Source organism: Schistocerca piceifrons, chromosome 4, assembly GCF_021461385.2.
Source record: "Schistocerca piceifrons isolate TAMUIC-IGC-003096 chromosome 4, iqSchPice1.1, whole genome shotgun sequence".
NCBI classification, from domain to species: Eukaryota; Metazoa; Arthropoda; class Insecta; order Orthoptera; family Acrididae; genus Schistocerca; species Schistocerca piceifrons.
The window spans coordinates 471234184-471250877 of NC_060141.1; the positions used below are offsets into that span (position 1 = coordinate 471234184).

At 46.5% G+C, this 16694-nt stretch overlaps 1 protein-coding gene across 1 annotated transcript in view; it reads right to left on the reverse strand.

The window, feature by feature from the left end:
* The window catches only part of LOC124795921 (probable cytochrome P450 305a1), a 59045-nt gene extending 44584 nt beyond the window's left edge, over positions 1–14461 (reverse strand). The window contains exon 1 of the mRNA XM_047260002.1: positions 14294–14461. Coding sequence (XP_047115958.1) covers positions 14294–14440 — 147 coding nt within the window. The 5' untranslated portion in view covers positions 14441–14461. The remainder of the gene's footprint in view (positions 1–14293) is intronic.
* Between the last annotated feature and the right edge of the window lie 2233 nt (positions 14462–16694).

A 16694-nucleotide genomic window follows, 5' to 3' on the forward strand; every position in this document is an offset into this window, starting at 1 on the left:
CATAGCAGTCTTTTTGTTGTGCCTGTCTGCGATTCAAGGTCTCCTCTCTATATGGTGAGTATATCTTTTCATGATATTAGAGCTTGATTTAACTTACATATAGATACGAAAAACTTGTCATGATTTCATCCTAACTTTTCTACGAAATATCTACAACGCAGGTCCTAGCTGCATATACATAATTTTGTTTTTGTGTACGCGCGTGTGTATGAGTATGTGCATGTGTGTATGTGTGTGTGTATGTGTGTGTAGTAGTAGTAGTAGTAGTAGTAGTAGATCGGGAATCTGCAGGGTCTGGCCGAGCAGCCAAGGGCGCCGACAGTGAGGCGACGAAAGTAAATAGGTGGACTACAGCAGAGGAGAAACAACGATGATGATACGGCGGAAGAACAAGTTCAGCGAATACATCAAGATAAAACGCAAAGGTGCTGAAAATCCAGAATCAAACAATGACGTGTAGCGAGATAAGTACATGGTCATTATAAACGATTATAACAATTTCATAAATTCACTGTAGCTACATTAATTGACATTGAAAAACTCAAAAGTTTTGCACCGTTGAGCAGCACTTCGGATTTGTGCCATGAGAGTGCAGCAAAGAGCAATGAGGCAACATGACCACAGGCGCCGAAAAAGCGTATGTTGCGCTTGAAATGCACTCACATCAGTCTCTCGTAATAGTGCAACGACATTCCAGAATGAAGTTCAGCAAAGATACACCAACTGACAACTCCATTCGACGGTGGTACGCTTAGTTTAAACCTTCAAGATGCCCCTGCAAGGGGAACTCGATGTGTAGGCCTGAAGTGATTGAAGAAATGGTTGACTGCCTGCGGCCGAGTTCTACATGTAGCACAGTGAAGTCGAAGAACAGAACTAGCGAAGAGCTGAACCTACCACAAGAGAACATTTGGAAGATCTTGAGGAAACAGCTTAACCTGAAGCCTTACCACCTGCAATGGCCACGAGCCCTGATTCCCGATGACAATGTCCAACACTGAATTTTCAGCTCAGTGGCACAGCTTGTGGTAGAGGATGGATTTTGAGCGAAACTCATATCCAGTGGTGAAACAACATTATTCGTGAATGGCACAGTGAATAGGCACAATGTGCAAATCTGAGAGACAGAGAATCCCCCTTCTGTAGTGCACCACATTCGAATTCACAAAAAGTTAATGTGTTCCGTGCAGTCTCACTGTTAAAAAACTACGGTCCATTTTTCTTCTGCGAAATGACCGTTACAGAACATATCTACATTTGATGGAACACTGGCTCATGTTGCAACAGGATGCTGAGAGTGTGGGCTTCACCTACCACCAGGATAGTGCTCCATACCCGTTCCATCACGATGTTCGTGAATTCTCATACAGGAAATGAGAACCTGATGGATCGGACTTGGGGGAGGGAGGGGGGACATGATAGATCGGCCTTGGGGGTGGGGGATGATCATCAGTAATTCATGCCATGGCATAGACGCTCTACCGACCTAACCCCTTGCGATTTTTTTGTGTGGGGCTATGTGAAAGACTCAGTGTTTACGTCTTCGCTGCCACCAACCCATGAGAACTGCGTACTTGCATCAACAGTGCCTTTGAACACACTAACAGGGAGATGCTGCGGCAAAAGTGGGAAATCTTGGTTATCAACTTCATGTCTGTGGAATCAATAGGGGGAGGGCACATATGGGGCACTAGTAACAAAAAAAGGATGAGTTTATCTACGTGTCTGCAAAGCCCTGCGACAATATTTAAAATAGTAATAGTATAGCTGGACAATATGTTAAATAATATAGCTACAGCAAATCTCTCTACTCGCTTCAGTCGTTCATTATAACGTTGTACTGTAACACAATGAACTCGTTTAAGGGCAGCCGCAAGCGCTGATAGGCCGGCAGGACGACCGTTATCTCCACAGATAGCGCTACAGCGGGCTTTCAAACTCGTCAGGCTGGATACCAGAGTACGCGTGCTCCAAGAGCGAAAAACACTGCTGGCGCAAGGATTGTCAACAATCATCTAGCTTCGGTACTACCGGCAACCTTTGCGTTTCACAACAAATGGTTCAAATGGCTCTGAGCACTATGGGACTCAACTTCCGAGGTCATCAGTCCCCTAGAACTTATAACTACTTAAACCTAACTAACCTAAGGACAGCACACACATCCATGCCCGAGGCAGGATTCGAACCTGCGACCGTAGCGGTCGCGCGGTTCCAGACTGTAGCGCCTAGAACAGCTCGGTCACCCCGGACGGCGTTTCACAACAGAACGCTGTCAACAGACAGGTACTTGTCCTATCGTATGAAGTGTAGGAAGCTTACACGAAAAATCACGATGTCATTGAACCTATAAGCAAAGATGTTTCGACAGTGGGAAAACTGAACGATTCGAAGTACCTATTGTGCTCTTGTGATCAGTTAGCGCTCTCTGCTGCGTCCTACTCGTACAACTAAAGAAATTTGGCTGAGAATGGCCTTAATTCAAATTAAAGGCTAATGTAGATGTATACAGGTATTTTCTAGATGTTCAGAGATGGTGTGTACATTGTGAGTCAAAAAGGACTTTACAACTGTTGAATGATATAGAAATTTATTGAGATAACTTGCAGAATCAGTAGATGTGTCATTTTGTAGCTAACGACCTCAGATTTGACTCGTATAGAGCATCAGTACTCCATTCTGCCACGAGGAGCGCCTGATACCGCACAGTTATATTGGTACCTTCACCTATGTGGAGCATGCTCGCTGTGTGTTTTGGTTTCATGAAACACTGTTCGGCATAAATTTTGCACCGAACATGCTAAAGAACCTCCATGCAGGCCCATAGTTTACTCTTGGCACAAGAACATTGTTGAGATGAGTTTCTCAATGTGACATGATAAATCACCAGGTTGCCCGCGTGTTCACAATTATGAGAAAACTGTCACTGATGTTGTGTATTTGAATATGCAAGAAAACTTTTTCATTCCACAGATCGATGAAGATGAACGAGATGGGGTCTTTTAGTATCAGCAAGACGGTGCACCACTTCATTTCCTCAGGGATGTTCGTGGTTTCCTCGATAATCGCTTCGCAGGTTGGTGGACTGACTGAAGGGTGAATCGCATGGCCACCTGGCTCCCCGTGCCTGATACCACTGGATCTCTTTCTCTGGGTTACGTATGCTCCTTCCCTACCAAACAATATAGCCGACCTGAAAAATCGAGTCTATGCTGCCATTGCACAAGTTACGCCCTACATGCTGCAACGAGTGTGGGAAGAAACTGATTACTGTTGGGATGTCTCCCACATCACAAGTGGTAGTCACATCGTACCGAAATGACACATCTACCGATTCTGTAATTTATGTCAATAAATTTCTAACGTCCTTTTTGACTCACCCTGTGGTGATTAGAACATTACATGACCAAGTTTATTGGCCTTGAAAAGCAACGTAGTGAGACTTTGTAATAGGCTCTGCTAGTGCAGCCTGCTCTTGTTAAAACGAGCAACCGCCTTGCAGCTTCCTGTCCAGACTGAGACCCAGCCATCAGCTACCTCTCCTATTTGCAGGCGTATTCAACCACGGTCTCTGTGATTCTGATCAAATTACTGACTTAAATTAAGGATAGATGGGGAGATTAGAAACCTATGTAAATAGGACTCACATAAACATGTATATTAAATGAAACCCTTTCAGGTACATATTCATGTTCACGAAACACGTCATTTGAAAACAATGAATGTGTGGCAAAACATGCTTAAACTGTTCAAATTTGTTTGGTTATTGGTCCAGCAGTTACCGCTCGGACGACAAAAGAAAACCACATACATTAATTGTAGTAATACACGAAAAAATTAATGCGAGTGTGAGAGAGATTCTGACAAATGTTAAGAAACAGTGGAACGTTTAAACTTACCTGAGCGGCAACACAGATGACAGATGTTAGGTTCCGGTCGTACATTTAAGCTATCACCGTAATACGGCCGTGGCCGTCACGAGATCAGGGAGATCAAGGTTATCTCACCGTCTTACAGCATTGTCAGTTGGTGATAATTTCTAGGGTTAGTAAAAATTCCGAATAAACCTCACGCTGCAAAATGATTCAAGAAAAGTTTTTAATTCAACCTGTGGAAAATAAACAGAAGCACTAACCTGGAATGAAAAAAGTTATGAACATTCTCGAAGTTTATGGAGACATGTCATACAAATTTTATCGTGAAAATATAAAAGTATTCCGAGATAAAAAGCAAAATAACATAAGAGGTGTGAAACTATTTCGCCTATGTAATACAAAAATGTAGTCACTGATGAATATGCGTTTTTTGGATTTCGTATAAAATCCCAGAGAGACAGTTGTTAAGAAAACTACTAAATTAATTTTGGTAACATGTAAGACATCACTACTGAACCGTCTCACCTAATGACGCAGATTTATTTACGAGAGAGCCGATGCGGGGCAGCGCGCATATACCAATTTGCCTCCATTGCGATTGTTGTTCCGAAGGATCGCCCTAATAGGGCCGAGAATCTTCCGTAACTCCAGAATTTTTTTTATTTCCAGCTGCTACAGACGCTTGATCACTACAGCCATCACTCTAAACACCGATATAAGCTGTAAAAAAGTAACTGTAGGTGCCGAAACTAAGTCCGATCTTCCGTTGAATAGGAGCAAAATATATTTCTTTGCACAGTTTTGTGAAACTTAAGTCGTATTTAAGTGCTCTACAAACATTTTCTCCTCAACTCGCAATAAGTGCATTGTACGCAGAAACTTCGTTCTTGCTGCTGCTATGTCTCTGCATTCCAAGAATATTTTCGCTCATCATTATACACTCGAAAAAGAAAAGAAAAGGAACAAAGCAAAGCGACGCACCATGAAGGAATTATCCGAATGGGACAGAAATTGGTAGACGCGAATTCCACGTACAGACAAACAAATGATTACAATTTCAGAAAGCAACTAGATGACTTATTCAAGAGAAAGAGCTTCACAAATTAAGCAAGTCAGTAACGCATTTGTCCACCTCAGTTCCTTACACAGGCAGTTACTCGGCTTGGCGTTGATTGAGAGAGTTTCGCCGGCAGGTGTGGCCGTGCGGTTCTAAGCGCTTCAGTTTGGAACCGCGTTTCCGCTACGGTCGCAGTTTCGAATCCTGCCTCGGGCATGGATGTGTATGATGTCCTTAGGTTAGTTAGGTTTAAGTAGTTCTAAGTTCTAGGGGACTAATCACCTCAGAAGTTAAGTCCCATAGTGCTCAGAGCCGTTTGAACCATTTTAGAGAGTTTCTGGCTCTCCTCCTGGGGAATACCGTTCCAAATTCTGTCGAATTGGAGCATCAGATAGTCAAAACCCAGAGATGGTCGGAGAGCCTTGCTCATAACGCTACAAACATTGACAATTGGGAAGGAGCCAGCTACCCTGCTGGCCAAGGTAGGGTTTGGCAAGCACGAAGAGAAGCAGTAGAAGCTCTCGCCATGTGCAGCGTTCAAGTTAGTTTTAACGGAAACCACCACAATGGAGGAAATTGGTAACTTTTAAATGAATCTAGGTATCAACTCACAAGAATCAGGGAAAATATCTCTATACTTACGTACCAGCATTACCTACTTATTTACTGAAGTTTATAAATTGATTTTTAACCACAAGTATGAGACACCCAAACTATTTTGACATGTTCTGTCTCATTTGTTTTCTTCGAAATGGTTCATATGGCTCTAAGCACTATGGGACTTAACATATGAGCTCATCAGTCCCCTAGACTTAGAACTACTTAAACCTAACTAACGTAAGGACATCACACACATCCATGCCCGAGGCTGGATTCGAACCAGCGACCGTAGCAACAGCGCGGTTCCTGACTGAAGCACCTAGAACCGCTCGGCCACATCGGCTGGCTGTTTTCTTCTATTTGTTTTTCGTTATGAAGGTGATCGCTGTAATTACCCGTTGCTTGAGGTAAACCAGGTGACCAGTGTTACTTTTTTTTATTTTGAACCAACAGTCTTCTGGCTGGTATGATACGGTCCGCCACGAATTCCTCTCCTGTGTCAACCTCTTCATTCTTACATAACATTTGCATCCTACAGCTGCAATTATTTTCTAGATGTATTCCAATCTCTGTTTTCATCTACAGTTTTTACCCTCTACAGCTCTCTCTAGTACCACGATGTTATTTACTGATGTCTTAACAGATGTCCTATCATCCTGTTCCTCCTCCTTGCCAGTGTTTACCACATAATCCTTACCTCTCCTATTCTGCACAGAATCTCCTCATTACTTACCTTAACGGTCCACCTAATTTTCAACATTCGTCTGTCGCACCGTATCTCAAATGCTTCGATTCTCTTCTGTTCCGGTTTTCCCACAGTCCATGTTTCACTGCCATACAATGCTGTGCTCCAAACTACATTCTCAGAAATTTCCTCTACAAATTACGCCCTATGTTAGATATTACTTGACTTCTCTTGGCCACGAATGCCATCTTTGCCAGTGCTACTCTGCTTTTGATATCCTCCTTGTTCCGTCTATCACTGGTTATTTTGCTGTTTAGGTAGCAGAATTCCTTAACTTCATCTTCGTCGTGACCATCGTTTCTGATGTTAAATTTTCGCCGTTCTCATTTCTGTTACTTCTCATCAGGGCGAAAGACTACCTCCCTGTCTTATACCCTTTTAAATCTTGGTCCTACACCCCTAATATTGCCTCTTGGCTCTTCTACATATTGCATATTACTCGTCTCTCCCTATAGTTTACCCCTATTTTTCTCAGAATTTTGATCATCTTGCTCCATTTTACGTTGTCGAACGCCTTTTCCAGGTCGACAAATCCTATGAACGTGTCTTGATTTTTCTTTAGTCTTGCTTCTGTTATCGGCCGCAGTGTCAGAAGTGCCTCTATGTTGCCTTTATCTTTCCTAAAGTCAAAGTGATTGTCATCTAACAAATCTTCAACTTTCGTTTCCATTCTTCTGCATGTTATTCCTGTCTGCAACAAAAATGCATGAGCTGTTAAGCTGATTGTGCGATAATTCTCGCACATTTAAGCTCTGGTGCTCTTCGGAACTGTATGGATGATATTTTTTCAAAAGTCAGATGCTATGTCGCCAGACTCATACATTCTACACACCAAATTGAATGGTCGGTTTGTTGCCATTTTCCCCAATGATTTGCGAAATTCTGGTGGAATGTTGTTTATCCCTTCTGCCTTGTATAATCTTTAGTCCTCCAAAGCTCTCTTAAATTCTGATTCTAATACCTGATCCCCCATTGCTTCTAAATCGACTCCTGTTTCTTCTTATACCCACTTATAGCACTCTTCCCACCTATCCACTCCCTCCTCTGCATTTAACAGCGGAATTCCCGTTTCACTCTTAATGTTATCACATTTGCTTTTACTTTAACCGACTATTGTTTTAACTTTCCTCTCCTATATTGGCTATTTTCCAAGATCTGTTGGTGGACATTCAAGGTGGGAGAAGAGAGTGAGACAGGGGTGTTGTGTTAGGCCAAGTCGGCTGGGTTCCAGGAATATCGGGCCCCTAGGGGCGCTCTCTCTACCTGAGGGAAGGCGGTGAGGATTGCGTGGAACCTGCCAGCACGACTTAGTGGCACCTGGGTCACAGCTGACGGGCTTTGTGTCATGGTGTGCTTGTCATTGCGGCTCGATGACGGCAGGATGTCCGCCAAGCTGGCACGACATGTACGCACTGTATTCAGATAAGTCATTTATGTTTCTCATGCCGCAATCTCCCCATATACACATTAATGGGGCAGGCTAACTGGTGGACAGTGGGTGACTCTTGCTGGCATAACAAGGCCACGCAAATTTTTGTCGGCAAGACGCTCAATTCTATTAGATTTTCGTGGGGTTTTGGAGGGGTTATATGCAGTGATTTGTACACTTGTGATTGGCAGCTTGGTGGGGTCAGCGCGTTTTAATTTTTTCGGATTTTGTAGAGAGAAACGTTTTTTCTAGGGGCTCTGTTACAGACCGGCAGACAGAGAAGACGTGAAGTAGAGACCAGTGACAGTAGAATTAACAGTATTCACAATTCAGTAGCCCAGACAGTTTTAATAGGTGCTGATGGGGATTGCCAGTCAGCATAACTCGGTTTGGGCGTCACGACTTATCAGAACATCGGGCATGCCCACAACTATTTGGTGTGTTCAGCAGTCCTGAATGCAGCCAGCAGTGCAGTGCATCGCTGATAGTCGACTCCACACAAATCGAGGACGGGGTCTGGTAAAGTGTTTTGCAGCTCTGGCAAAGTAGGAACTCAGACAGTTAATTTGATGCCCCCCTGTCATAGCGGCCCCTTATGTCAGAGGGCCCACACAACAGACAAGCACTGCTTTCCAGAGCTCAGATCAAAACATCGGTAGTGGTTGTAAACACCAACAGACGTTCCGCATAAACACGGAACTACTTCGTGAAAAGCCATGTGACAAGAGATCCACCAATTGGAACTAATGTGACTACGTGTAGCACTCTGCTGAATCGGCGTTATAAGGACGTCAGCAGAGTCAGATTGGCAGTATGTATCTACAGCTAGGACAGCTCAGGCCAGTACCTACGCCGGGTCTAGCATAGTAGACGTTCACTATAGCCTGCAGTAGAAAGTTGTGTCTTTGTAATTGTGTAGAGTAGTATTTTGGTTATTATTTTCTTTTTATTACCTTGCACTCTTATCTGGCTTGTGCCACCACAAGAATTGTTGTGCTTGCGTTTGAAAATTAGTGCACGCCAAGAACGCGTATTTTTGTTAAAATAAAGCGTGTTCAGACTTGATCTTTAGTTCTTTCCTGCCTACCAAAGGACACTACAATTATTGGCGAGGGGGATAAAACTTTCATTTTCGGAAGAATTGACTTCCTTAGAGGAATTTCTTCAGTCCTTGATGTAAACTCTACGAGAGATTCAGGCAGCGCTCACAAGGTCAGACCACCGCCCACATTCCCCAGCGTTGCAAGAGGTACCTTATAGAGTTGATTCTGTCACGGGTAATATGAACACTTTGCGTGTGGCTCCACCGACGTTTCCAGCTTTCGATAGGTCTGTCGAACCATGGTCAACTTATTTCGAACCGTTGGAACAACATTTACTGGTACATGGATTCCACGACGAAAATCGAAGTTGAGCTTTTTTATTTAGCACTATCTGTCCACAGATGTATTGTTTAATTCAACAACTGAACCCTGGGCAGTCCCCTCGAGATCTCTCCTTTACCCGTATAAGGGCTGCCTGTTTGAGTACTTTGACGCACAAATACACGTTTTCCGCCCGTCAGTCTTTCTTTCCTTGTCGAAAGTTCCCAGATCAGACAAATTGGGAATGGATTAGGACGCTCCAGGGTCTCTCCCGCGATTGCAAATTCCAGTGCGCCAACTTTGAATGCAAACAGTCTTATGCCTCTTCGTTGATTCGTGATATGGTGGTGTTTCACGCACCAAAGGAGGGTCTTTGGGCTCATATTTTGAAGTTACAGGACCTGTTCCTCAACACCTGTCTGCCGATCATTCGTGCGTTTGAACAGTCTCTCTGGCTACAACCGCCGCGTTTTATTCGGATTATTTTTGCGGCTAGCCAGTTGCTTAGCGCTGAGCAGGAGTTTCGTCAGGCTGTTGGTACATCCGGTGACAGAAAGTCTTTCGCCTGTTTTCCATCATGTTCGGACTGTTTCCGAGCTCACCAGCGGTCTGAATGCCCCCACCAGTGAGCAAGGTGCACGGTTTGCAGCCGAACAGGCCCCATCGCCGTTGTGTGTCACGCTTTGCAGAAACTTCGCGTCGATGCCACGGTTCCCACGGGCACACAGGCTCGTCACGAATCATCAGCGCTGGACCTGGAAGCCTTGCATTCCATTGACGGACAAGTATTCTCCATCATTCCCCAGTCGGGAGCTCGTTTCCTCCTTACCTTGGAGACAGCGCATATTCCTGTGGTCTTCCAGATTCACATGGCATGTTTTGTTTCTGTTGTGGATGGTGCCCCATACCAATGCTTGGGCTCGCCAGCTTAGTCTTCGTACACTTGCGCCTTGCGTAGTTTCAGGAATCACTATATATCAGCCGACGGCGTTTTTTCGACACAAACCTACTACAATGGTCGTTCCTTCACCGCTCAGTTTTTGGTGGTCGGCTCCTCCGCCGCTACTATCCTTCTGGGTGTGGACATTTTAGCTAGTCTGCGTTTGTCAGTGAAGCATGAGGTACAGGCGGTTGGAATACCCTCCTTGGATACCCTCCTTGCCCATTGCTCAGCAAATACGAAACGTTGTTTTCATCCTCCACACCAGGGGTTAAGGGTTTCACTGCACGTGTTCAACTTCTTCCCTCTGCTGTGCCTCGTTTTAAGGCATTAGTGGTACCATTTCCTCTCCGAGACAGGCTCCAGGTGAAACTTCGCTGCTTACACGACGATTGCATTCTTTCTCCCGTCACGCACAGCCGCTGGGCGACGCCTATCGTGTTAATTGAGAAGCTGAATGGTGCTTTACGCATCTGTGGCGATTTTAAGGTCACGGTAAATTCTCAGTTAGTCATCGATTCATATCCAGTCCCATCGGTGGATGACATACTCGCATGTCTTGTGGCCTCCACCGTTTACGTCAAAACTGATTTGCGCGATGCTTATTTGCGGCTGCCGTTGGACGAAGAATCACAGCAGACCCTAGTCATCAATATCAGTGTGGCCTTTTCTGGTGCAACCGCCTCCCGTTTGGCACTGCCAGTGTCCCCGCCATTTTCCAGCGTTATTTGGAACACCTCAAAAGTCGGGTGCCCGGTGCAGCAAATTATCTGGACGATGTCATTGTCGGTGGCTCGTCCGCATTGGACCTCGTAGACAAGCTGGGTAGGCTGTTCCAGACTTTTTCCGAGGTCAGTTATCTCGAGTTCACGATTGATGCCTGTGGCCTACATGCCTCTAAGGAGAATGTCGAGGTGATTCAAAACGTGCCACTTCCCACCAACGTGAAGCAACTGCAATCCGTCCTCGGTCAAATTAACTTTATCGGCGTTTTATACCCAACACCGCCCAGATTTCAGCGCCCCTGTCCAGATTGTTGCACAAGGGTGTGCGTTGGGTTTGGGATGCAGCACGAGAGCAGGCTTTCACAAGTGTCAAGTCAGTTCTCTCCCACCCTCCATGTCTGGCCACTCATCGTCGCCACCAATGGCCTGGGTGCTGTCCCTTCTCAAGTGCTCAATGACGTTGAGAGGCCGCTAGCTTTCACATCCAAAACATTGACCAACGCTCAAACCAAACATAGTTAAATTGAAAAGGAAGCTTTGGAGCTGGTCATCACACTGACGAAATTCTACTATTTCGTGTAAGGTCGTCATTTCACTCTGCAGACCGACCACAAACCTTTGGTTTCTTTGTTTCACCCGAGTGCCGCAGTGCCCACCCGGACAGCGCATCCCTTCAGCGTTGGGCGCTCTTCCTGGCGATGTTCGACATTGATATTGTCTTTCGCACCTCTGAGTGGCATCTGTGATGCGGAAGTCCAGCACTTTTGGGATCATTGGCACAGTCTCTTTTTCCGCAGTAGCGTCATACTTTTGGATAGTGACTCAGACGTTCCCAGGGTGGTTGTACTGCATGCACTGGGCCGCCGTGTCCTCGACCTCCTCCACCCTGGTCAGTGGGGAATCGTCCTCACCAAACAGCTGGCCTGCCGCCACCTTTATTGGCCCAGATTGGATAAAGACATTGCCTCCCACGTGTCGGCCGGCACCATGTGCCATACCCATTAGGCAGCATCCACACCCCAGTATTTCTCGTGGCCTGATCAGCTGCTCCATGGGAATGTCTCAACATGGATTTTACTAGGCCGTTTCATGGTTCCCAGTAACTCATCCTGATTGACTACAGGTTGGGATACCCTTTCATATCCTGCATGATGAACACCACTTCTGCTAAGACTATCAAAATTCTCTGGTGCTTATCTGCTGTCAAGGGACTCCCAAAAACGATCGTTATGGGTAATGGTCCACACTTTACTTCGACCGAGTTTCAGCAATTCTGTGCTGCCAATGGGATTTCCCTCGTCTACACTTCACCATTTCACCCTGTGTCAAACAGCCATGCAGATTGCTTTGTGTAGGCGTTCAAGAACCAGCTTGAGAAGCTGCTGAGCCTTCACCCATTGGAGGAGGGCATGCTTCTTTTTTTTTGGCTACATACCATGCTGCCCCCATGTCGTTAAAAGTCCAGCAGAGATACTTCACGGTCCACCATTCCACTCTCCCTTATCTGCCCTTGTTCCTGAGACTTCTCAACCTCTCGCTCGCACTTCGGCGCATTCTTTCCACGTGAGGTAGGAGATCTGGAAGTGGATCTTATCCAAAGGCGCTCTGGGAGCCTGCTGTCATCACCAAGCTCTGTGGATGGCGTTTCTACAATGGGCCAACGGTTCTGCTGCCCACTGGCACCTCAACCAGCTCTGCCCCGTCTGGTGGACCATGACGCCCCAGGGAGCTGCCATTGCCTGTCGCCGTCCACTCTGTGATGGAACATCTGCTTATGCCTCTGCCTCAGCTGCTGCCTCAGCCGCCAGCTGCCACTGCTGCATTGCCGCCTGCTGGTCACAAACCTATGGATGTCGACCTGGATGCCCCTACTCCTCTGGACGTTTGTTGTGCTGTGCATTCTTTTTCCAGGGGTAGAAATGTCATAGCGACTCCTTATCAGTTAGAGGGCGTACACAACAGATAAGCAAGGTGGACGGCTGACCTCCCTTCCAGAGCTCAGACCAAAACATCGACAGCGGATGTAAACACCAACAGACTTTTCGCATAAACACGGAGCTGCTTTGTGAAAAGCCATGTGACAGAGAGCCACCAATTGGAACTAATGTGACTACGTGTAGCTCTGCACCGAATCGGCGTTATAAGCACGCCAGCAGTCAGACCGGTAATGTGTACCTACAGCTAGGACAGCTCAAGCCAATACTTATGACAGCTCCAGCATAACTGACATTTGCCGTAGCTTGCAGTAGAAAGTTGTAACTTTGTAATTGTGTAGAGTAGTATTTTGGTTATTATTTTCTTTCCGTTGTTCAATTATTCAAATGTATGTGCATTCCTAAGGGACGAAACTGCTGAGGTCATCGGTCCCTGTCCGCAGCTCGTGGTCGTGCGGTAGCGTTCTCGCTTCCCGCGCCCGGGTTCCCGGGTTCGATTCCCGGCGGGGTCAGGGATTTTCTCTGCCTCGTGATGACTGGGTGTTGTGTGATGTCCTTAGGTTTGTTAGGTTTAAGTAGTTCTAAGTTCTGGGGGACTGATGACCATAGATGTTAAGTCCCATAGTGCTCAGAGCCATTTGAACCATTTTTTCATCGGTCCCTAGATTTATACGCTACTTAAACTAAGAACAACACACACACCCATGCCTGAGGGAGGACCCAAACCTCCTGCGGGTGCCTTAAACTACGCAGACACTCTGTGTGGCTCTTTTCGTTATCTTATACACTTATCTGGCTTGTACCATCTCAAGAATTGTTGTGCTTCTTGTTGTTCTTACGTTTGGAAATGAGTGCATGCCAAGAAGGCGTATTTTTGGTAAACTAATGTCTGTGTTCAAATTTGATTTAGTTCTTATTTGCCGACCGCAAGACACAACACCCCTCAGCACCGCTTCTGCACGCATAGTGTACACAGCGGATCTAAATATCCATGTGGGATTTTATAGCTGAACATTGTTACTTAGTCACTGTACCACGTGCTAAGGAATTAGCAATATGTTAGGATAGTCAGCCCACTCACAGTGGGGGAAAGGGATCTACAAACATTTGATATCCGCCGATTTCAACTTTGCCACCTAATTATTCATGGAAACCTGTTGCACTTGTTATGCACTTCACTGGTCATGCATTATCGTAGTATCTGAGGATTTGGTTCGTTTGTGCATTAAATCAATAAATCTCATTGTTATACTAAATTTCACTTTCATTTCAGTAATTTATAGAACAACTTCATGTTTTCCCGTACTTAACTACATTTTTGGGAGAGATTATTCAATATATTGTAAATTATGCAAAGTGGGTCAACCCATGAATTGTCATTAGAGACAGTGCCAAATAGATTCTTATGCATTCTGCCATCCTTGCGAGTGATGTGGAGAGTGACAATTCCTGGGGGTGTGTGTATCTTCACAGCACTGAGACACAGGTGTTATTCAAGTCAGGCGACGAGCTTTACCTCGCCACCAGGCAAATTTTCAAGCGCTTCGGTTTCTTTACCCCAGTGAACTACGAAGTTTTACCCTTATCCACTGAGCGCATGCTTCACGACTTGACTACCAGTACTTACCATACAAAAGGCGCTTGTTATCTCGTTGACCTTGGTGATCGCGTTGTAGCCCGTTGCCTCGGGCTGGATGAAGCGCAGCCACGGCATGGCGCTGAGTTTTCCTCCAGTCATGTCGAAGGCCCGCGAACGCACGTCTTGCAGGTCCATCAGCGTCTGCAGCAGCTGGTCGCCGCGCGGGAAGCGGTAGCCTGCTCAGAAACCACGGCCAGACCTCATTCTACGGTGTACTCACCATCGATAACAAACAATACTGTTGGCGAAGAGTTCTCGGGCTTCCAGCCGGGTGGCGGTGTCTTCAAACTGCGACGTTTCGACGAGTGACATACTCGTCATCTTCTGGCGAAGTGCCGAAACTTTGCGGATGCCGATCCCTTTACACCTGCGGTGTGCCCCCACCACCTGGCCGCTGGAGGCTGGGTCCAGTGGAGCCGGCGGGCGGGGTGGAGGTGGAATCGGGTGCGCCGTTCATTCTCCATCAGAGCATTCCGGACGCGTCTCGTGAGCTGGTCGGTTCTTGGTGCGTTCCTGGCATATTGCGGTTAATGCTGGATTCCAGGCCGCGCTCAGTCGATAACCTTCGTCCCTGTTCACAAGATTCTCATGGACCCGTATTTCTATTGATTCTTTAATGACGCTGTCCCAATGGCTCCCGGCTCGGCACAGCACCCTGGTGTTCTCGAAAGGGCTGAACTTTGCACCTGTACCAAGGACCATACCGAAACGAGACATCATCAGCAGCATAGAGGAAGCAGTCCGGGGCCTACCCAAGGAGGAAGCTGAGCAGATCCGAAGAGAGACCTGCAGGATCATCAACAAGTCACGACTCCCAAAAGCCAACATTACTGCGGCGGAGCGAGAGGCTATCCGCGCACTGAGGGATGATGCTGACATCATGGTCCTCCCAGCAGACAAGGGAAATGCGACGGTGCTGATTCGCACAGTCGACTACCAACAGAAAATCTGCTCTCTGGTGCAAGACCGAGCATACAGGAAACTCAACAAGGACCGTACGTCGACGATGACCAGGAAAACGGTGGCCCTACTGAAGGACTCAGATCTACCAGAGGAAGTGCAGAAACGGCTGTATCCCAGAGCGCCAACGACACCGCGCCTGTATGGATTGCCGAAGATTCTGGACACCATCAACTCGCACAGTTATGGACTGGCCAAATACCTGGCGACACTATTAAAACCACTGGTGGGACACTGCAGTCATCACGTGGAAAACTCCGCAGATTTCGTAAGAATACTGGAGGACATCCGAATACAGAGAGAGGACCTACTCGTGAGCTTCGACGTCACCTCTTGTTCACGAAAGTACCTCTACAAGACGCCTTGGCGCTCCTTAATCAGAACTTCGAGCCTGAAACAGTGAAGCTCTTTGAATATGCACTTACGACCACCTACTTCAAGTGCAATGGAGAACATTATGAACAAGTGGATGGAGTGGCCATGGGATCTCCCCTTGCTCCAGGGATCGCGAATCTTTATATGGAACACTTTGAGGAGGTGGCACTACAAACTGCTCACCGTAAACCCACGCACTTCTTCCGCTATGTGTACGACACTTTCGTGATTTGGCAGCATGGCAGGCAGGCACTGGAGGAGTTTATGGACCACCTAAACGGCATACATGAGAATATCACCTTCACGATGGAAGTAGAAGAGAATGGCTGTATTCCATTCCTGGACATACTGATCAGGAAGAAAGCGGATGGCACGCTGGGCCATTCAGTATATAGGAAGAAGACGCACACAGACCTGTACCTCCATGCAACCAGCTGCCACCATCCGGCGCAACGCCAGTCAATACTGACCACCTTGGTACATAGGGCGCGCGTCATTTGTGACAAAGAAAGCCTCTCAGACGAATTACACCACCTAAGAGAGGTATTTCGGAAAAACGGGTACAGTGAAACACAGATTGGTAGGGCCTTCAAGAGGAGACAAGCTGACAAATTTCAGGAAGAGAAAGAAGAAGAAGAGGAAGTTAACAAGAGACTCGGCTTTCTTCCATATTTAGGGCCCATATAAGCCAAAATCCGGGGGCTACTGAGAAAATCAATCATAAATACCGTCTTCCGACCACCGCCGAAGATGAAAGAGCCGCTGGGCTCAGCTAAAAACCCACTCAAACTCGACCCACCTGGTATATACAGCATTGCCTGCGAATGTGGTGTACAGTACATTGGACAAACGCAGCGCTGCATCTCGAAAAGGTGCGAGGAACACACCAGGCATGTCCAACTTGGACAGATAGAGAAATCTGTTATAGCTGAACATAGCATCAAAGAAAACCACACCTCTGATTTCGAGAACACCAGGGTGCTGTGCCGAGCCGGGAGCTATTGGGACAGCGTCATTAAACAATCAATTGAAATATGGGTCCACGAGAATCTTG